General features: G+C 40.3%; 1 protein-coding gene across 4 annotated transcripts in view; it reads right to left on the minus strand.

Moving 5' to 3' along the window:
* Window positions 1-23,806, minus strand: part of NPAS2 (neuronal PAS domain protein 2) — an 84,273-nt gene that overhangs the window by 40,945 nt on the left and 19,522 nt on the right. For 3 of the 4 annotated variants that reach the window (XM_054973311.1, XM_054973310.1, XM_054973308.1), the window contains exons 2-5: window positions 9,778-9,834; window positions 5,163-5,311; window positions 4,473-4,564; window positions 1,792-1,881 (exon numbers count right to left, since the gene is read on the minus strand). In XM_054973311.1, coding sequence (XP_054829286.1) covers window positions 1,792-1,881; window positions 4,473-4,564; window positions 5,163-5,311; window positions 9,778-9,834 — 388 coding nt within the window. The remainder of the gene's footprint in view (window positions 1-1,791; window positions 1,882-4,472; window positions 4,565-5,162; window positions 5,312-9,777; window positions 9,835-23,806) is intronic. The other variant, XM_054973309.1, reaches the window with a different exon arrangement.

The raw sequence follows: 23,806 nt of genomic DNA on the forward strand, positions 1-23,806 counted from the left end.
GCTCCCAAGGCCACACCCCAAGAGCCTTTGCCACTGGAAGACCTGGAGCCTCCAACTCCTTAAGCTGCAAACTATTGGGAATTAGCAAGTGTTTTCACTTCATTCATGAAAGAGTTAAACTGTGGTCTTAGACTGGAGTAACTCTCCATAGGATTGCACTGTTAGTTAGAAAACTTATTTGCATGTAACCATTAACTGTCAAGAAAGGTTTTCCACAAGAATAGGAGCGTCTGTGCTTGATGAAGTAAAATTAGAATTCTCTGTTGGTCAACCAGTTTATTGAGGGTGGGGGAGAATTAAGTAGAAAGATATGCAGAACATTATTGCCCTTCGTTCAGTCTTCACTCTCTACTCTACCTTTTACTGTTTAAATGTAACAGACTGAAGAAAGTCTCTAGTTCAGCTTGCAACAATGTTGCCAGTTAGGCATTTCTTATTTTCTTCCAATGTATCCCTATTTTTATCCTTTTATGTAATAAACTATTTTCATAGTCTGGAGTGTATGTGTTCTCATTAAGCCCAATGCTCATTTCTGCTAAACTCTGCTAATCAAACTTAAGAATATATCCCTACACGTACCAGAGCCTGCAGCTGAGACCTTGCCGCCAAGTGACCCAATAGACTTTCTGAATCCAGTGACAGCTATCCCTTGGCTGGGCTGACCCAGGTTCAGGGCTTACCAGCCGTTCAGGCTGTGCCACGTAACAGCAGGAGCAGCAGAGAGTGCCCAGCAGAAATGCAATGCCAGGCTATGCTGTAACTCTTGATCTGGATCATTGCTCCAATGGGCATAATTCTTTGTAGGATTCTGTCCCCAATCAAGTCTTGGAAAGATGTCTCAGGTGCTATGCTCAGAGCATGTGTGGGGGGGAGAGGGAAATCTTGCTGGATCAACTGGTTCACAAGGCTCCACCTCTTGGGTCCCAGTGTCCAAGACCCAGAATACCAGTTTCTAGGAAGACTTTTTTTCACTGAAGCACCTGGACTCAGCAGCCATTCCCCCTGCCACTGTCCTGCTGTTGGTCGGGAGGTGGATGGGCGGGTGTTTTTTTTAAAAGAAGTTGAATATCAATATAAATATACTGTTATAACATTCCCAGCTTTCATTTTTTTAAAAAATAAGTCTCTAGCCCCTTACATTGCAGAGATACAAGGTGAAAGGACTTATTACCACAATGCAAAGAGCTATAGACTTTTTTAAAAAATGGAAGCTTAGAACTCAAAGAACCTTTTTCACTTATTGTTATAACAGTATTTACCTATTTCTTTTTTTTTAAAGCACCAGTGGGTCAGGGGAGAGGAGATGGCTGCAGGCACACCTGCCATGTACAAGCCCCATTGCTGCTGAGCTGCATCGGAAACACATAAAAACCATTGTAGATAGTGATTCCACTGCAGTTACTATGATCTCAAGTCCTTGAATATGGTAGTATATGGTGTGAAAGACCTCTACTTGAGATCCTTGGCAGCAACTATCAGTCAGAGTAGACAATCCTGACCTTGATAGATCAGTATTCTGATTCACTATAAGACAGGTTCATGTATTCTTTTCCAGCATTTCTTCTGCTTTCAGAGAATAGATACTAATAATGTTATGCCAGCAATTCATCGGCTAGCAATGCCAGTAACTTTCCCGCTGTGGCAAAGTACAGAGGGATATTTCTCCTGATACTTACAGTAATGGCATTAGTTCTCTTTGTGTATGAGGAAATGCTTGCTAGTCTATGGCCTAATCCAGAGATACACACACAACATATTCAGTACATCTAGGCTGCAAAACAGTTTACTCACAGGCAGATGTCCCAGAAGAGGTGTGATGCTGTCAGAAACATACATGATGATTCCATCTGTGCTAACAGCTATAACAAATCCATCTAACGCCTGATGATGGAAAGAAAGAAGAGTAAATCATGAATGGCTATAAGCTGACTATTGATAAATTTCATATATAGATTTTTAAAAAGTTTCTTATTATTAGAAAATCCTTAAAAAGTGTTTTTCAAAGACACACACATACCCATTTTCAAAGCAAAAGACATTTATGGATATTATTATTATTATTTTAAACTGTATAGCTCCATTGAAACTTACTGAGATCATTTTTTAAAATAATAGGCTGGGTTTAATTCTCTTTCTTTGTAACCTCAAACTCTCCTGTGACTATAATATTTGGTGGATTGATCTTGAGCAAAATAAACTAAATTTTATTGGAAAAACTTATTGGGGTAGGGCTTTCCCACATGCAAAATGTAAACATTATTACTGAAAGCTTCTTTTTATATGCCTCTGAGTTTCCAGGTTCAAATCCCTACTCTGCTACAGAAGCTTGCTAGGTGACCATGTGCCAGTCACAGACTCTCCTACCTCACAGGACTGTTAAGGACAAGATGGAGGCAAGAAGAATGAAGTAAGCAGATTTGGGCCCCAAATGGGAGGAAAACAGGAAATGTGTGAGGTAAATATAAATAATAACACAAAATCAACATGAACAACATGCCTTGTTTTTGATCCTTGAGCTATTTTATCACCTTTTTCAAATGTTTCTTTACAACCGTGACATTTCAGTTATTCAGAAAGAAAATTAAGATGCTAAGAATTCGAATTAGCCATTTGGAAATACGTCACACTTGGACTTTTAATACATTTTACTGTTGCAGCACTTAGAGCCAAAACACACATTAAGAAATACCCAGGTTCAGCACGTGTTCTCTTACCTCAAGGTTTGCCGGGATCTGTAGGCGTCCTGGAAGCTTAAAGTTTAGCATTTACAGAGCAGCAAAAAGGGGAAGGGAAATACAGGCGCCTGTATTTTAAGCTTTAAGCTTCCAGGACGTCTTTAAGCTTCCAGGACGCCTACAGATCCTTTAAGCTTCCAGGACTTTAAGCTTCCAGGACGCCTACAGATCTTTAAGCTTCCAGGACGCCTACAGATCCCGGCAAACCTTGAGGTAAGAGAACACGTGCTGAACCTAGGTATTTCTTAACGTATGTTTTGGCTCTTAGCTCTGAGCAGAAAGAATCCCCCAGAGCATTTTGAATCCATTGTAGATTTTGCAGATGGGATGTCATTTGAGATATTATAGAAGAATTGAGTGAGTGTATTCAAATATGATTCTGTTTTTACATCTCTGTTTGCAAACAATTTGCATAAAACGAAGATAGGACATTTCTCCATATTGATTATGCAGCAAAAAAGGCATGGATGCTAGTAACAGGTACAAGGTAAGCAGAAAATCAGCAGAAGCCCTTCACTTGCTGCAGATACAGTTATGAAGAATAAAACTTCACCTGCTCAACTTCTACTTGTCACACAATTGCCAGAAGAAAGCTAGCAAATATTCATCATAATAAAAGAAACCATTAAACAGGTATACAACCTAAATTTAAATTCAAGGCAATTCAATTTATTTATTCATAAAAAGAAACTTTCATCATGCTGTCTCAGTCCATATGGGCTTATGAGGTAGCTTACCTAAATTCTACATAAATTGTACAATAAAAATTATGGAAACCATCCAGACTGAAATTAAACAGCCAATGAAAACAGTAAAAGAGCTAGCAATCTTTTATTTAAAAAAGGTTAAAGTCACTGAAATATCAAGCCACAAAATAAAGAGGAGAAAAACAGCAACAACCATCAATGAAAAAACATCTCGTCTACTATCAGAAGAGATCACTATAAAGACTCTGTTTATACATCCATCTCTCCATCCAAATACACACAACACTTGCAAGAAAATTTTCAGGGTTGTTGGTTCACGTGTACTTCAGGACAAGCCCACACAAACCCACACAACTAAAAGCTTTCTATAGATTCCTCTTATAACTTCAAACAGTAACTAAATAGCAGGAATGAACATTTCCATCATGTAGACTATTCATAAAAAGGACTTCAGCCATTTAAGATGTCAAAACACTCCTGTTTATTACTAGGACAATTATAATTTGCTTATCTAATATGTTAGCATTTTGGAAACTAATGGTTTCCTGCACTATATGTTGTGTTTGTTACCTTCCAAAACAACTTTGTATCACATCTTGAAGTGCATGGAAGATTAATTAGAATGGCACATATTTTTCAAAGTCTGGATTTTTAGTGTTGATGCTAACTTAGAGTGCTTTGATGTCAAAACACAAGAAGGAAAACAGGTGTTGTAATTTTCTAGGTGCTATTATCAAAGCACTTGCTTTATAATTAGCAATAATACTACCTGTTGTGTTTTGAGTTAGTTTTTAAAAATAAATGTTGCAGCTTGGCTAATTTGGTTATGTTTACTTGTTTACCTTCTCAACCTTTATGTTAGGCAACAGGGATACCTGGATACAAATGATTTCAGGCAAATGAGCGGGAGTTATTCTGCAGGGTTCACTCTACCTCTATAGTTGCACCCTAAAATCAGTCTGCTTGCGGAACTACAGTCACCATTTACTTTGGAAGAATTCAGAAGTTTGCAAAAATTGTTTTTCTTCACCTCTAACATCAGCTGGGTGAATTCTTCATTGCTGAGAAAGGAAGGCTTCCACTCCTGCCGAGCTTCGCAGATCTCTGTCTGTGATGAGAATTCTAAACAAATAAAAATATCCTGTTACCTATAAGTAAATGAACATATTACTCAGATGGTGAGGGGTGGGGTGGGGTAACCTTTGCAGACTTATATTACCATATTCAGTGAGAGATTTTGCATTGACAAGCAGAACCTGACTTCTGTAAGAATCTTACACAATTGACTCGTAACATTGCAATGCAATGCAAACTAAAGACAAAACTCATCCTCTCCTTCAGAGCAAAGAGTGGCTACAAAATTCTGTCACAACCAGTGTTAGGGTAAAGGACATGTGGACCCTATAATGTTCCATATTATTGAACCCATATGCCACTTTTACTCCTCTACCTTCATATGCCACTTTTACTCCTCTGCCTTCACTCAGTATCTACCAATTTTTTATCCTACCTTTCATTCATGAAGCTCAAAATAGCTAGACAGAAATTTATTAGAGAACTCACACAGACAGATTATTGAACATTCAATTAGCCCCATATCTGAAACTTGCTAAATTATGACATCAGTTTGGCTTATCAGGCTGATCAGGTATTTGGTATTTTAAATTTCCTTCTCTTTATAACATGACTATTTAAGGAAGCACCTCTTTTATTTTGTTACCGTTGTGTTTCTGAAGAAAGCCAATGACTTTTTCAAGCACAGTGGTTTTGTCCATTTTGCGGGTACTTCCTGGAAGCATAGAGCTGAGCTCCTTGATGAGAACATTGAACTGGTCACGTCTCTTTTTTTCAGACTTGTTACGTGAAGCCCTACAAAGAGGAGGAAAGTGGATGTAGATGCATGAAATGCAGTCACTTACAATTCTCTTTCTTATGGTGTATTATTAAGGCTTTTTCACATTAAAATCCAAATACTGAAATTTGGAATGAGACCAAATTTTCAAAATGTCATTCATTTTTCCTCACCCACACTTTTATTTATTTTATTTATTCAATTTTTCTAATTTCTTCCCTCAGGAATTATGAAAGAAAACATCACACAGGGAAAAGAGAACTAAGCTAGGAAATAACAGCACAGAGTTCAGTCTTAATGAGTTTAATAGTATTCCCACAGCAACTTGGCCTCCATGTCATCATCCTGTTTTATTTTCCAGTAAAGCTCGTATCTGGCTACAATCCAGAGGTGCACACATACACTCATATTTGAAGAGTTTCGCTCTCAGCAGATGTCCTCACAAACTTTACCCTTTCCTCAAACTCATGAAGTTTAAAAAGCATTCGTGTTTCCATTCCATTATTTCAGCTAAGAAAAAAAAATCCTTTCATTTTGGGGGGTTAAAGGAAAACAGTTTCCAGTTCAATTTTCCTTTCAATGGTGTTAAAGCCTCAACCCAAATACCATTTTCTAAAGGTGAGGCAGATAGGCAAGGTCTGTAGAAGCAGCTGCAGAAAAAAAACACAGTTGCGTGTGCAACCTTCTGGATCTCTGTGTACATGTGCCTTCTGAAAAATTATAAACCTTGTATTATTTGCTGTTGGTTTGCACATGCATACACGTATACATGCACACACACATATATATGGATGAGAGTGTTTCCACATGAATATTTTAAAAATAAAATGGTAGCTGTGTGCTTTATGAGCCAGAGTTCAGATCTGTTGGTGTTCCCTAGAAAAGGTAGGGGCTGCAACCTGTTCATTTTCCCCCCACTTCCCTCTGCTAAACAGAAAAGCACCAGGCAGATAGCAGAGAAAATAGGAATGGGAACTACTGCATTTCCTCATTGCCTTTCATGTAGAACTAAAAAGCACTGAAGAATGAGCAGACCATGACTTTGTTGCTTGGCTGCAATTGAGCAAAGTAAGCACAGGGTTCCACATATTAGTGCTCTATTGGGGAACTTGACAGAGGTTTATAAAATTATGCATGGCGTAAAGAATTTTTTTTCTCTCCCTCTCTCATAATACTAGAACTGGAGGTCACAAAATGAAGTTGATGGGCACTAGATTAAGAGAAAACAAAGTGCTTCTTTACTCAACAAGTAACTACATTGTGGAATTCATTGCTAGTGGATGTGATCATTACTGGCATCGATGGTTCAAACAGGGATTAGACAGATTCATGGAGGGTATGTCCATCAATGGCTACTAGCCAGGATGACTAAAGGGAATATTCACATCCAGAAGTAATAAACCTCTGTATATCCATGCTAGGAGGCAATATCAAGAGGAAACCTTGTCTCTGTGCCCTGTTTGTTGGCCCTCCGGCACTAACTGCTTGGCTATTTTATGGAACAGGATGTTGGAACAGCTGAACCGTGGTCTGGTCCAACAGGGCACCTCTCATATTATGCTCGGTCCCAGTGTTCTTGTAATAGGTTTGCGTGTGGCAACATGTGCTTAAATGCTTAGATACCCCATGTCAAATGACAGCTGATGCTCCACTTTTAAATCCCCCTCATGTTAAATACAACACCACCAAGCAGAAAGCATATAGTATATAATATAAACACATATATTGGCAAGCTTTTTTATCCATGACATTATGAGTTAAAGTATCTTGGTCCTACATACTAAGGAAGACACAAGGCTTGTATTTTTACTTGAGTCCCTGATAGCTTTATGATACCATGAAGATCTTAATAAAGGCACATCAGTTTTACAAAGTGAATATTTCATGGTGTCAGTTTCACTTTCAAGTCAGTGAAAGCACCGAAAAAATAAAATTTGCTTTGTATAGGCCAGGCCGCAGTATGCAAGGACGCAGACAAACAAGATAATGAAATATAAGAATCGACTTCATTCCATGGTGTCTCCATCACTGGTCTATGTTAGGGAGGTGTATGTGCTCCAAATATGGGAATGCTACCTACAATGGGAAGCCTCCGTTTCAGTTCAATGTTTAATGAGGTGCCTGAATACAAGAACATCAACATATGCTTTCTGTATTTAGATACATCTTTCATTTCCAAAACACCTCACAAACTAAAAAAATACACATATTCAGTTCTCTATTGTGGACATGCACTTCATTATCTATTATATTACTGGTGTTAAAATATTAACTGTTTACACTAGCAGTGATACCTAGATGAGTAGCTAAGGGATAAATTGTCATCCTTGTAAGAGAGTGGACTTCTGTATCATGATAATGCAAGCATTAGAAAATAGACAGTGTAGCTGAGTAACAGAGTAACATGACCTATATTAGTAAAGAGAAGCTGCAGGGAATGAAGAAATTGTAAAAGAGGTTGCATCCAACAGCACTGCTCAAACTTGAAATTCTTGTAAGAAAAACGAGGAAACCAAACCAGATGCAATCTAAAGCTCTGTACAAACCAATTAATCTGCTGGTTTCACGAAACTGATAAAATATCGGGAGGGGGGGACACTAAAAAACAGCTGCTGTGAAACTCCAGGCATCAATCAGAGGTGACCATTATTGCAGCCTTTTATTGCAACTGACATTTTTCTACTTTCTACCTCAATATGAAATGATAGCAATCTCTTTTGTGTGGCTTTTCCAGATTTATTGAATGACTGCATAATGCTTGGATGTTTGTGCCAAGACAGAAAATGAAATGCGTAATGTTTCCTTGATATCAAGAGTTTGTTTTACCCAGAGGATGCAAGCAACTTTCTCCTTACGTTATGACATTTACCCTTTTGATACTAAGTAAGGCAGAAGGATAGTACACTTGGTATCTCCAAGAGCACACACTATATACTCTGCTTCCATAATAACTCGTCTTGTTTCCCTGATCAAAATAGCAGTTATTTTCCCTAGTAACATTCTACTCTAAATACCACTACTTGCTTTAGAGAAGAACGTGTCTAAAACATTTTTCCTGAGAGACGTAGCATCACTTGTACAATGCTATGTAAGGTTTTGGAGTAGAGCCAGCCTCCCTTCTTCATCTATACCACCATTCCAGGACAGTGGACTTGTTACTGTCCATTTAAAAGATTTTTCTTCTTGCACTTTAAACTCTATCTGGACTACAGCTGCTACTTATCATGAGTGGCAGATGGAGTTTAAAGTGCAAGAAGAAAAAAAAATTTTCTGGACTACAGCTGCTACATCATGAGTGGCAGATTGGTGGAGAAAGCCACAAAGGAGCTGCCTTTATCAGATATGGCAGTGTGAAAGATCTGTTGGCAGCTGAAGTTCCTTATGAAGTTCCGTAGGAAGTAGCAATCAGATACTTCCCCAACCAAATGTTGTGATATAGGTAATGTAGAGATTAGCAGTGCTAACCAAGTTTATCCAGCAACAGCAAACAGCATACTGGCCAATGGGAAAATGCAATTTCCTATGGCCATTTATAGTTTCATCCGAGAAGGAATTTGCACTGGCTTCCTGTGATTTTCTAGACAAAATTCAAGGTGTTCTAAGACATTACTCAGTTTGGGACCAGCTTATTTTTGGGACTGCTGTTCCTCATATGAAATATCCTCTCTTATTTGCTAAGATCAACAAGTGTGGAGCTCAGCTTCACTCTCTATCTATTCAGAGTGTTCAGTTGATGAGAATGTGGGCGAAAAGCCTTTTCCCTTGTGGCACCTCTCTTCTAGAACATTCTTCCAAATGAGACTCCTCTAGGCTAACATAATGCCTGAGTTTAGAAACAGGTGAAATCTTTCCTTTCTGTGCATAGTTTTGTACTGTTGGTTTATCTGTTCTTACAGTCTACTTTAGTCTACATATATGATTGGTTTTCTAAAGCGGGCAGTGTTTTGGAAAGATAGTTGATTCATTTAAAGATAATTTTTTAAAAAATGGACCATTCCACATTTTTGGCCTGCATGTATTAGAAAAACAACAAGCTTTTCATCCAGCCCACAAAGAATTCTAAACACTTTCTACATTTTTCTCATAACAGAAAGTGAGCTAATGCCTATTGTATCTTTACAAGTTCTCTGTTGATTTTTGTAAAGAAAAAAGTTTCAAGCACTCCAGGAACACATAATTCATTGGAGCAAACAAAGTCTGTGTGTGTCTCAGTAAATCTTGTGCTCTTATAAAGAAAACCAAATGGTGTATTTGTCACACTGAATTTATACACAGGAACAAATTCTGACGGCTCTTTATTTTTGAAGAATGGCAAAGAATGAGTGCTTGAGATTCAATAGTAGTTATTATTTCATTGCTTTCTTTCTTCTCTCTATTGATGAGTTAAATGAGCAAAGAAGCTTCAGCAAGCAAGCAATTAGGTTTCCTACAAAGTTGACAGTACTGTATGAGAAGAGAGAAGGGGAGGGGAGTGCTTGCTTACCTCTTCGCCCTGTCTTTTTCATCCTCATCCATTAGATTGTCTAAGCAGCTTTTTCTGCTGAAAGAATTCAAGATAGATAAAAAACATCATTTCAATAGCTTTCTGTAATGACTAGATGTCAGACAGAAGTACCATTGCTTTACTTAACTCATCATGTATTTTATTGCTCTTTGAATAATAACTGTATTCTGTTTATTTGCGTACATTGGTCAGATTATAGCCACATTTGGGGTGTAATTCTTCTCCCTTTGTGTAGAATGATTAGGGTATGGAGGGCATCATGGGCATCTTGATCAGTCCAGCAACTTTTTAAAATATCAGGCTCCCAGTACTCTTGCCTGGTTAGATCCTACTAGCTTTTCCACTGGTAGAAATGGACCATCAAACTGAGAGCTAGTGTGGTGTAGTGGTTAAGAGTGGCATGACTCTAACCTGGAAAAACAGGTTTGATTCCCCACTTCTCCACTTGAGGCCAGCTGGGTGACCTTGGGACAGTCACAGCTTCTAGGAGCTCTCTCAGCCTCACCTACCTCACTAGGTGATTGTCATGAGGATAATAACAACACACTGTTTAAATTGCTCTGAGTGTGGCATTGGTTGTCCTGAAGGGCAGTATATAAATAGGATGTTGTTGTTGCTGCTGCTGCTGCTGTTATTATCACCATCAACAAATATATGCTGGGAATCATGGGACCTGCATGGATTAAAGGCATGTGGGATTGGGACTGTAATAAATAGGGGGAATGAGTTGTAATTGAATGAAGAAGCTGTCTGGATCCAACCTGCTATTTGCAACACAGCAGGAGTTGCTAGAAATAGAGTGCTGGATACTTCAAGGGGAGATCCAGGAACACCTCCGCTTGCAGTAAATGACATGCATTGCAGTGTGCCTGTAGCGCAAGAGAAACACAGAGAAGGGAACAGGATTGTATCCCACGTCATGAACATCTTCATTGTTTTCAAGGCACATTTTGTCATCATAAGCTTTTCTCATCTTGTCATCATAAGCTTCCTTAATTTTGTCATCATAAGCTTCCCTAATTAAAGAAAAATTGTTTCAACCTCACGAAATGCAACTAAAGCAAAGCAGAAAAATGAAACTATTATTCCTCATTCGTTAGCAGACATGAAGTATTCAGATGTACATCAGTGATTGTGATTTAATAAAGAATATTCACAAAGATTAATAAGTTTTAATCAAGTACAATAGGAATAATAGGAAAGATAAAGAGCATGTTCATTAGATATATTGTTCAGAAGATTGGGAAATGCCAAAACAGGACTTCTATTTTTTTTTAATTGAGGTGATAGAGAGACACCTTAGAAATTGCAAAAACCAATTTGTATATTTACTGAATAGACAAATAATAAAGACAATTAATTTTGTGAAGAAGCAGATATTCAGGGTAGCTGGCATAAGGCCTAATTATTTTACTAAGGATTTAGATTTCCAGTGTGAAAAGAGTAATTTACTGTTAATTTCTAGAAAGCATCACATTGTTTTCATCAATAACATTACACAAGACAATAATAAACAATTTTCTGGACACATCTTTGTAAGAAACAACCAAATCTTCATAACATCTTTTTAATACAATTGGAACTCCAATGTTAAACATTTCTATCAGCATATCAGTTCGTATTATAATGCTGAATCGAAAAAAACATAAAAGCAATACAGGAAGGAATCACAAATCTAAAACAAAAGTGATTTTTTTTTTTAGACAAGAAGTAGCATTAGGTGCAAGACTATCATTAACTCTTCAGATACAAGGGAACCAGCTCTAGGGTTGGGTAGGAAAGGACTGGCATTAGATTTTTCGACGATATAAATGTATGAGCCAGACAATGTCACTGGTTCAAGGAAGCAGGGCTCTGGGAAGAGATAAAAAGCAAAACAAAACTGCACTATACAGTGCAGTCCTATACAGAGTTATTCCACTCTACTCCACGGACTGACTAACCTGCATAGGATTGCACTGATAACGCATTAAGAGAATGAAATAATGACGAAGAAGAGTCATGGAGCAGAAGCCTCAGGACAGCCCAAGTTCTACTATGTTGCAAAGTCACTTATCCTTATTTATGATGCATTCTGAGGAGAGAGAAGCAATGCTGTATAACAGACTCTTTACAAGCTGCCCCTAAGAATTTACTTGGTCAATCAGTTATCAATACAGCCAAATCTGTAGGTAATTAAATCTGGAGATTGGAGCCATGAATAGACTAGAGAGATCATTCTGAACCTGAAAAACACTCCAGGTTTCCAGAAAAATCTGAAATCTTAAAAAAAAAAAATGAGGGGTTAACCCCATCCAAAATAAAAGAAGCAGCATCTGTAGCTTTAAGAAACCAATGCCCTCAGTGTCTGCTGCTAGGCAAACACAACTGTATCACCAGCCTGAGAGCCTCTCTCTATACGAGACATCTGACATCGGGATGTCAGGAGATGCAATATTTGCCAGGAAGTGTAATTTTAAAAAATAGAACCAGAGGCAGGGCAAAGGCTTTGCTATACACTGGAGCTGTATGAAGGGGCTGTGAAATGCCCCTTAAAACTTCAGCCCATTAAAACCTATCCAGGTCCAAGCCTGGCTCTGAAAGCCAGCATCAGCCTATTTCCATTCTTCGCTGCCCTCTGGTTGCAATCCCACACAGTTTTAGATTGGAGAGGTGAAATTGACAGAGCCTTTGGGGAGGCAAAGATGAAATTAACAAAACCTCTGAGGAGCTCTCTCTGCTGGCTCTGCCTTTTTAAACTATGCTTCCTGGGTAACATTGCATCTCCCTACACTTGATGAACATGCATCAAGGTGTCTCGTGTAGTTTTTGTCAGTAAAAGGTAGGGGGAGAGGCTGGGCTTTTTCCAGAGTTGTTTTGGCCTTTGAGGAAAGACTAGCTGCCAGGCCTAGCAGCAACCACCAGGTGACTTGCTACCATGTGACTTGCATGACTCACCCAGGCCTGGCTGCTTACTACTGTTCAGCAGCAGCCATCCCATGGAAACCAATGTGATGTAGTGGTTAGAGTTTTGGACTAGGATTCAAGAGACCCAGTTTCGAATACTCATTCTGCCATAGAAGCTCACTGGGTGACCTTGGGAAGTCACATGTTCTCAGTCTAAACTACCTCAGAGGATTGTTGTAAGGATAAAATGGAGAAGAAAGTTGTAAGCTGCTTTGTTTCTCCATTGTGGAGAATAATAACCAGAGAGCCAGTTTGGTGTAATGGTTAAGAGTGGTGGGATTCTAATCTGGAGTACTGAGTTTGATTCCCTACTCCTTCGCTTGACGCCAGCTGGGTGACCTTGGGTCAGTTACAGCTTCTAGGAGCTCTCTCAGCCCCACCCACCTCATAGGGTGATTGTTGTGGGGATAATAAAAACGCACTTTGTAAACAGCTCTGAGTGGGAGTTAAGTTGTCCTGAAGGGCAGTATATAAATTGAATGTTGTTATTGTTATAGGAGAAAGAAAAGAAATAATGTGGGGAGGAGGTGTCCCCTACAAATTTCCCACCATGCAGCTCAGCTCAGCGACTGGAACCACATGGAATTTTCACAAGGAGAGGCTGCCAGGAGGAGGAAAACCTGAAAATAATCAAATCAAAGTAGATTGGCAGGTGGGTGGGAAAGAAAGAAGGAAGCCAGAAAAAAGAAGAGGCTATGGGGGCTTTCAGGGCAGAGAAATAAGTAAGGAGAAAATGAGACGCTCCTTACAGGTCCTTGTGTCTCCCCTACTTAATCCAAGATTCCTGTAGCACAGCACTTACAAATTAAGAAGCAAGTTGTTCCATCTTGGACACCCAAAACAGTGCAATACATGTTCACTCAGATGTACTACTATATTCAATGGACCTTGTTATGTTATTTTAGGATTATTGTCCCAGTAATTAAATCTCCAGCACTGGAGCACTCTTGGGTCCAGGGCTAAATGTACTCTTTACTAATATACTCTTTACTAATTCCATCTCATAAGAAAGCTGCAATCATTTTTGTCTGATTTAGAAAAAAGACTGCCATCTAAAAACACTTTCCTCAGAGTAAGCCCCATTGAGTAGACTTGTTTAGTGTTACTCCCAGAGTCTCGCCTTCATAATCTTACTCCAATTACTTTTTGTGGTGCTGGAGTTGAGAAATGTTTGGATGCTTCAGATAGTGCAGAATGCATTTCTGTTCACCTTCTGACAGGTCATTCAGTGACAAATAGGTCACTAAGAAGAGGTATCTTATTGCTCAACATTCATCACTCTCCTACCTCCAGACTAGCTTATGCAATTCAGAATACAGGCTTTCTTTTTTTACCTATACAGCAATGCAACACTAAGCAGAGCTACACCCTTTTAAGGCTCAAACTAGACATTACAGCTTTCAATGAGGTTACAGGAGCTGCAGAGAACTGCCCTTTAAAGTCATGGGGCTGATTCTACATATCCAGCTCCAGAATGGGGCAAATAACATAAACTCTGAGCCATGCTCATCTCAGGCAAACAGGATCCCCCACTCCATGGTCCATGGTCCTAAGCAGAACTGGGCCCCTGAGCTATTTTAAAGGCACTTCTTCGCAGCTTCTGTATGACTGCAAGGAGAGGGAGTTGGGTCTGGGAAAGTGGGTCCCAGCTCATTAAAAGTCAAAACAAAAAAGTCAGCGCATTGACTTCCATGGACTTAAAGAGTTGTAACGCTGCTTAGAATCGCACTGGAAATGACTTGAGTCTACTTTGTTCTCTGGTTCACAAAACATGGCTTGCGTATTTTCTAACAGCAATAGAAAATATTTTTATTTCAGCTGGCTTTAAAAGACAGGGCTAAACAGATAACAGGGTAGTAAAGTGTTTTAGAACTTGATTGTGTTAATGCTTATTTTAGTTCCTGATTTTATCAAAGTTCGGTTTTAGAGAGCTAGGTATAGTGAGCTAGAACTGGAACAAATAAATGAATAGTACTGTCCATCTACAGTATTGGCAGCACTGAAACATTTTTATATCACCTGTCTCCACTCTTAGGATTCTACCGGGTGTCATTCTCCATTGTTATAATTACTACTGTGGGTTATTTAAGGGCTTTTGTATTATTCTTCAATAGCATATTAAGTACTGATGTTGTACACACATGTGTAAACAAGCAGAGTTTTAGATCAGTTGGTTTAGTTTTGTTTGCTTACATATAGTGGCTTTGGGACTAGCACTTGGGAATTGCAAATATGTTTGAACAGACAGTTCTTATGAATATTGCTATTAATCTGCCTTTTGCAAAAAATAAGCCACCTCTACTGCCTGAGTTCAAACTGATATCCTAGTCACACTTCATAGACAAGAGAAGAACAAACAATTTAAACAAACATTCATCAGTGAATGCTCTGCCATCTGCACAACTCAGAACACTCTTTGGTGTGCCTGTTCCCTCCCAGCAATGCTAAACAGGATTAGCCTTCTGAACGCAAAAACAGGAAAAGTAGGTCACTTCAGCAGCACCGCTCCATGTGATGAACTGATGGTGCAATTGTAATGGTCTGTTCACAGCCATCTCTCTTTCTCAGCTGACTACAGCAAATAAGAAATGGAATCCCTATGTTGCTTGTCAAGGAAGACATTATAAGGGCTGTGTGTGTTCCATCCATATCAATGGATATCACTGGCATCTGGCATTTGGCCTTCTAAAGTAACTTAAAACAAGTTCCCTGAAAAACCTAACAACAGAAAATGGACATAAGCCCACTTCAGCCATTTTTGTTACCCCATCCCCACTTGCCCACATATTCCGCTGAATCTCTCCTGACTCCCCCACCACATGTGATCAGGATAGGGTTGCCAGCTCCAAGTTGGGAAATTCCTGGAGATCTGGGGGGTGAAGCCTGGAGAAACCTGGAGAAAGTGGGGTTTGGGGAGGGAAAGGACCTTGGCATGGCATAACTCCATAAAATCCACCCTCCAAAGTAGCCATTTTCTCCAGGTGAATGGATCTCTGTGGCCTGGAGACCAGTTGTAATTCCAGGAGATCTCCAGCTACTACCTGGAGGCTGGAAACCCTAGATCAGGACTCTGATTTTTGCAGCATTCCTGCTTGTATATGAACGACCTTGTACATGCAGGCATTCTGCACCAACTTGGTAAAGGAATAGATTTGGGGGAGGGGGGACTAGCAGGTACAATCCTGCCACTCTCCTCTGCTTGATTTGTTAATTTCACAGAACATACCAATAAACATCTGAAGATGGCTCTGACTTGGTGTGAAGTACCTGAAACTGATGGAGGGCTTCCATTGTTTGGAACACACCGCATTAGTGTGACCTTCTCCCTCAATCTGACACAAATAGATTCCCTATCACATTCATTTTATTTAAAAAAGATAGTGTGAACCTATATAATGTAAATCTTTGAGATGGGATCGTTCATCTGCTATGATAGCAACTCTTTTTGTATAGGATTAAATAACCACCAAGTTAAGGAAAATAATCCTGTTTAGCCTTTAATCTCCATTGCTGTTTCCCAAAAGCAGCACCAGGGAAAACATTGCCCTGCTATTAAACACCATTGTTTGTTCATTTAAATTTAGATGGACCCCTGAGGTTGTCACTCTTCACTGATTCAGTAACTTGGGCTGCAAACCTAAAGCAAGAGAATACAGTTGGTTGAAATAGTTTGCACTACTGAACTGAAGCATAAAAAGACTCGGATCCAACCCACAGCATACAGCAGGTCCCCTTGTATTAACAGTCTACACCACCAATCGTGGTCTGCCCCACCCACCTTGTGTTTTTTGTTTGTTTGTTTGTTTGCTTGCTGCAGAGAGCAAGGCCAGCCCTGTCCAGTGGCCAGAGATCAATGTAGTTTCCCAAAATCAAACTGAAAACCAAGAGCTTTTTTACTACAGCATTTCTGTCTTTACGCTCATCCTCACACTCTGCATCCAAACCCCTCCTGAACTTCAAAACTGTCTCACTAATGGCAGGCAAATGAACAGCTATGGATACCAGCAACTCCTCCTAAGAAATGACACTCTTTAATATTTTGGAGCTACAAAGCAGCAGAAAGCTTTCTGGTGCACCATGGACTTAAGCAATCACCCTACACCCGTTACTCAGTCAATCTATGATATAGTAACAAAAATTCATTTTTTATCTAGTCTGATCTCATCAGATCTTGGAAGCTAAGCAGGGTCAGCCCTGGGCAGAATTTGAATGGGAGACCACCAAGGAGGTACAGACGCAAGCAATAGTAAACCACTTCTGTTCATTTCTTGTCTTGAAAACCTTATGGGCTTGTGATAAGTCAGCAGCGACTTCACGGCATTTACACACACAGGGTAAAATTAAGAAGGCAGATTTTGGAGCAGCCTCATGGCTTTTAGTCCAAATTAGAGATGGGCACGAACAGGAAAAAAAACCCAAACATGATGTTCGTTGGTAGTTGTGGGTTTTCCGGGCTGTATTGCCGTGGTCTTGGCATTGTAGTTCCTGACGTTTCGCCAGCAGCTGTGGCTGGCATCCTCAGAGGTGTAGCACCAAAAGACAGAGATCTCTCAGTGTCACAGTGTGGAAAAGATGTAGGTCATTTGTATCTACTCAGAAGGGGTGGGGTTGAGCTGAGTCATCCTGTAAGAGTTTCCCATGGTGTGGAATGCTAATGGCGGGAGGCTTCACTGTATCCTCAGGAGGTTCTTTTGCATATGGATTGGTACTTGATGTGCTAATCTTCTCTGCAGGGCTATTGTTGGGGATAGAATGTTTTGTTAGCCATACACTAGGTTTGTGGGGTGCTGATTCTAGAGCTGTTTTTTCAAAATGTTCCATGTAGAAGTTTGTAGCAGTATTTCAAGTTTCAAGTTTCAAGCAGTATTCAGACCCACCCGAAAAATACAACAGATGCTATGATCAGCAAAAGACAGTAGAGACCCCCTCACCTCTGCAGGAGTATACCGTATACCCTGCAGCTGTGGACAAGTGTACATCGGGACCACAAAGCGTAGCATCCAGACAAGAATAAAAGAACATGAAAGACACTGCAGACTTGGACAACCTGAAAAATCAGCACTGGCTGAACATAGCCTAACACAAACAGGGCACAGTATCTTATTCCAGGACACCAAAATACTGGACAACACTTCCAACTACTTTGTCAGACTGCACAGGGAAGCCATTGAAATTCACAAGCATAAGCAAAACTTCAACAGGAAAGAAGAAACCTTAAGAATGAACAGAGCATGGTTTCCAGTTCTGAAAAACACCAGGCTAACAAAACATTCTATCCCCGACAATAGCCCTGCAGAGAAGATTAGCACATCAAGTACCAATCCATATGCAAAAGAACCTCCTCAGGATACAGTGAAGCCTCCCGCCATTAGCATTCCACACCATGGGAAACTCTTACAGGATGACTCAGCTCAACCCCACCCCTCCTGAGTAGATACAAATGACCTACATCTTTCCCACACTGTGACACTGAGAGATCTCTGTCTTTTGGTGCTACACCTCTGAAGATGCCAGCCACAGCTGCTGGCGAAACGTCAGGAACTACAATGTCAAGACCACGGCAATACAGCCCGGAAAACCCACAACTACCATCGTTCTCCGGCCGTGAAAGCCTTCGACAATACATGATGTTCGTTGTCATCCACGAATAGGGACTCACGAACAACCATGAACATGACCCTGTTCACGAACATGTTCGTGGTTGGCTGTTCGTAGGGGCCAGAAGGCTCTCCTCCAGCCATCATCCAAATTTGGTCAAGACCCCTACTGCACCACTACCAGAAACCTGACCTGAGCAGGCACCAGGAAAGGTACCAATAATAAATAACAGCTTGGCCCCAGAGCCTGGCAGCAGCCCTGAAACCTGAGGGTGGGTAGATCCCTACTGCACCACTCCCAGAAACCCTACCTAAGGTAGCAGGAAAGGTACCAATAGTAAATAGCTTGGCAGCAGCCCTGGAACCTGAAGGGGTAGATCCATATCCCATCACACACAAAGAAAATTCAAGCTCCAATGCACTCTCCCTGTCTCTCTATCAAAATGCCAACAGCAGCTGTCTCTCCCTCTCCACTGTCTGCAAAGACTAGCCACAGCTGGGAGCCCCCCCTCCCCCATGGTCTTTGCTCTCTTGTAACAAATTTGGAGCTCCACACTTGGAAGGAAGACCTGCCTATCAAGCTAAATTGGGCTTAGATTGGGGTTTCCAGGGCAACAGCAGGAGTTCAGACAGAGTTCAGACAACCCCTGCCTACGTTACCAAGGGAATTGATTGTAGGTGCCAGACTGTCTGGCTTGACAAACAGCAAGGAATGAGGCCTGAACGACCACCTGTTCATTTAGAATGGAGCCTCACGAACAGTTTGTTCTCGAACAGCAGATTGGGCTGTTCGTGGCTTTTTTTTGTTCGTATTGCTGTTCGTGCCTATCTCTAGTCCAAATCCAGCGGAGTTAGCCATGTTAGTCTGCATCTGATGAAGAGGGCTATGGTTCTCGAAAACTTATGCTACCATAAAGTTGGTTAGTCTTAAAGGTGCTACTGGACTCTCTACTATTTTAGTCCAAATGATACCTTTCTTTTCCAGAGCTGAGTTCAAAGAAAACAGGTTCTATGAGATTGCACCAGTGAGGGAGGGGCAAGACTGATGGCTGAAAGACCATTACATTTGCTGGTGTGTATGTCATAGAAGGAAGCCAGGATCACACCATTGCTAAGAGACCTGCTTCTTTTTAAATATTATATCCAGATTTACTCTGTTTTAAATCCATTGAATGACCATGCACTTCTTAAAAATCCATTTTTTAAATTTATTTTATTTCTTTTTGTTATTTATAGTCTGCCTTTCTCGCTGAGAATGAAGGCAGATTACACAGTATAAGTCAATGGGTGAGACATTCAATAAACAAAGCAATAGGGTTTGGATTGCAGAAAACTGAAAACAACCAATAAAAATGGTTTTTAGAAATTCCAAAGTGATTATTATGAAGACAAGTTAAGACCAATCATTCGGATCCTCTAAAACTCTATGAATAAAGGCACAAAAGACCACAATTAAGTGCTTTTAGAGAGATTAACAGTGGATTTTAGACTTGCATTCACACCTTCTGATAGGCTAGTAAAATTATGTGGCACATACTTTTCTTAAAATAACAGCTTGAAGCTGAGTGCAAACAACATGAGATGAAGAATTCCTACAACTGCCCTGTACATTTTCCTGCACTTTCTCTGAATCATCAGTGATGACGACTTGTAAACCTAAGATATTAGGCTGGAACAAGTCTTGCAGTGTGTACTGCAAGGCAAGCAATACAATAAGAATTCCAAGCTAACATTGCAACAGAAACTAACGTTTATGTTATAATAGTATTATTAATAAACGGATGGCATATTTCTATCAAATGATAATACAGTGCTATGCTTCCTTTCAGTGACCCAGAACAAGTCTGGTCCCATCGATTCCAAACTGGCACAAATTAATGTACTCATGCATTTTATGGGCATCACTCTGACCCTTTGTGATCTGAGACACATACAATCTCCTCTAAGCATACCAGTCTGATAGTAGTACTTTCCTGAATCCTAGAACCATTTCAATTATGTAAGAGATCTTACACAAACACCAGTGATTTCCTAGAAGCAGAACGTTCCAGTGTTTGTTGATTAGTTTACTCGAGCACCTCACTCAATGACTGCCCAACACAAGGCTTGGAGTTAAATCCAAAGGTCATTTTCTGTCACTTCAACAAGCAGAAGAGAAGGAAGATTGTGGCCTGTTTCTCCTCTTGGTGCAGCCTGTCTTGTAAAATGTGCTCTTATTATAAGTGGTCGGCCCGGTCTCCGCCACTTTAATATGGTTGCTTATGATATTAAAAATATCACCAGGCCTCTGGATGTAAAATGGCTGCTGTATTGCCTCCACAGAACCTCCAACAGTTGTTGAATCCCGTCCGGGAGAACACGGCATGCATGGAATGCTGCACAGGAATGCGGAGTAATTGAGAGGTGATAGGATCTGAAGTCCTGCCAGCCCCATAGGTGTCCAGTGCAACAAAGGTCTCGCAGAGTCATCCCCACTTAACACATTCCTTTCCCTTCTTCCGTGATGAGATCTCCTGTCCTTGAGCTAATCAAATGACATTCATAAGTATATACAGTTGCTCCTGGGAAAGTACAGTCCCCAACTTAGCTCCGGTGGAATTCACTAACAAACTATCCCTTTTGTGCAGCACCAGAACATGTTTTGCATTTGCTTTCACACACCCTGGCAGCTACCGATCAAGGTACTCAAACCTTTTGTCAAACCCAGGAACTGACTGTTAGAGCCTTTGTTCGAACGGCTAGGTGGGCTCTCCCACCTCAGGGCACATTTTACCTAAAAAGGCAGAGCCCTGGCCTCATTCAAATTGTGCATGCTTCCTGGCTGCTCCCTTAGGGTCGCTTCCCTAAGCCTCTCTCTCTCTTCGTACACGCTTCCAGATCCACAAGCGCTGTTCCCTTGATGTTTGCCCAAGCCTCTTGCTCTCCTAGCCAAGGACGCTGGCATTCGAAGCTACTCTCTTTTCCCGCGGACTGGACCCCCATCTTCAGGATATTTGCTCCCCCTCTCTCTATTCCCAATTTCTGACTGAGCTTCCTAGGACTCTGTCTGTCTGTCTGTGTGTGTGCGTGTGTGTGTCATTATTTTTACCCCGTAATTCTGAGTGTATGTGCATGTCATTTTGTTCTTGATAAAAGTTATTGTTGGACTCTAAGAACCAGCCTCGTTTGCTATTTTGGGAAGGGACCTGGTAGAAATTGGTGATAGTTCCCTGCGGTTACCAGCCTCTTGCATAGCCATTCTCCTTCGTTCCTAATTCCCCCACAAATCATTTTATTGCAAGGAGACCAGTTCCGGTAACACTGTAGAATGACTATGAGGAATAGTGTGTATGGGCAAAATTGGGATCAGTCAGCAAAAATGCCCCCCTCTTCCATTGGCTAAAAGTGACTTTTGAGTTTAATTACTGGAGTGTAAAAATAGCAAATGGGGAAACAGTTTATTGCAGACAGGATAAACATTGAAAAAGAAAGTGAGAAATAAAACAATTACACAGAACAATGAAATTTTGCATAATATACTACCACACTTGATGTCTAGACCAATGCACCTTTCAGGAAAGTATGGGTATGTTCAGGTAATACACAAGCTTGAATTAGGTAGCACACAGATCCAGTAAAGTTCCTGTGATTTTATATTCTTGCTATCAACATATTATAATCCAATGGTTGATCACAAAGGTGGTTAAAAGGAATGTATAGGAGTAATATCTGATTCTCCACTTACCCATGTTTAGATGTTTAGAGCTGCTTTTCCTTTCAGTTACATGCACAAATGCTCATCTAGAGGCTTGTGAATAAATTTAATATGGACCTAGCTGAAATGGTACATTTGTGGCAACAATTTTGAGAAATGCATAGCAAGAAAGTTAAAAAAGGACTGGACCTGAATACTTGCTAATTATATGTGCAAGTGCAGACAGACAATGCTCAACGGTGGCACAGAACACCTATGAAGGCAAATAAAGGCAATAATGCATACAGTAATTATTACATGGCAAACTCTAGAAGTAAATTCTAGAAGTAAAGTAAAAGAACTCTAGAATTAAATTCAGAAAGAACTCGAGAAGTAAATTAAAAAATAAAAATGTTAACACAGGGCTTCCTTATTTCAGTAAATTCAGCTCCCTAATATGCATATTGTTCTGATGCAATTAGTGAATGGTTAATTTCTATAGATTCAGCATAGACAGCAGGTGAATGATATGTGCCAGGACAGACTGTATCTTTTCAAGCAGGACTGGTGCAGCGAACGATGACACAGTTGCAGACATCAGTGCTGACCACTCTACCCTGTAGTGAAGATTGTATGGGTCAGTTTCTCAAACTGTACATTCTAGGGAGAGATGGCCAATTGATTGAGAGCCAGTTTTGTGTAGTGGTTAAAAGCACGGGACTCTAATCTGGAGAGCCGGGTTTGATTCCCCACTCCTCCACAAAGCCAGCTGGGTGACCTTGGGCGAGTCACAGTTCTCTTGAGCTCTCTTAGCCCCACCCACCTCACAGGGTGATTGTTGTGGGGTAATAATAACACTTTGTAAACCGCTCTGAGTGGGCATTAAGTTGTCCTGAAGGGCGGTATATAAATCGAATGTTATTATTAGCATTATTACAATCATGGCACTAGGCTCACACTGAAGAACATTATCAATGTAGCAAGGCAAACTCCAGAACTATGTGACACGTATGTTCCACTTGAAGAATATTCCTTTCTATACCTCCAGTTTGTGCACCACTTCAGTATGTGAAGTGACCATATCCAAACATGGCAACTACAAACAGGAATCATGATGTGTTGTAATAAAACTCCAATCAACCATAACCACAGTTTGTATATGCTCTGCTTACATGTACCCATCACTGTTCCCATCTCCTGTTACATGCAACACTCGAACACTTTCTGATATAATCAACTTTTGATTGTAGGTGTTTCAGGAAACTGTAGTTGGCTTCCCCCACTGTTGGGATTCTAAATCTTGGTTTAATCCCAGTTTAGAATCCCGATTCATGTGGAATAAACACGCGGTTGCCTATGCTGTTGCCACAGGCATATTCATTCACTGTATGTGAATGAATTTCGTCATTGCAGTCACTTTTTCAAGATGATTTATGCAAACATAAGCTTTATGCATAATTTCTTCACAAAAACCTTTTTACAGAAGATGGAAAGGGGTATAGAGGGGGTAACTGAGGCAATGGAGAACTGGTTGGTTTTGGTAATGAACTATCCAGTATGGAGGCTGGTATGGAAGACTGAACTCCATTTTTAGCCATCCCTAAATGCAGCTTAATATTAACGTATTTTGGCATTGGGTTGAACCATCTTCACATTAGAAAATAACATGTATTCCCCACCCCCACCCCCAAATCACTAAGAGTCCTGCTCTACATATTAAAATGCCAGGCTGGCTCCACATACAATGCCACAAATGTTAGTTACTCTGCAGTACTCTGCAGTAAAACTAGCA

The sequence above is a fragment of the Eublepharis macularius genome, chromosome 3 (genome assembly GCF_028583425.1).
Source record: "Eublepharis macularius isolate TG4126 chromosome 3, MPM_Emac_v1.0, whole genome shotgun sequence".
Taxonomy (NCBI): Eukaryota; Metazoa; Chordata; class Lepidosauria; order Squamata; family Eublepharidae; genus Eublepharis; species Eublepharis macularius.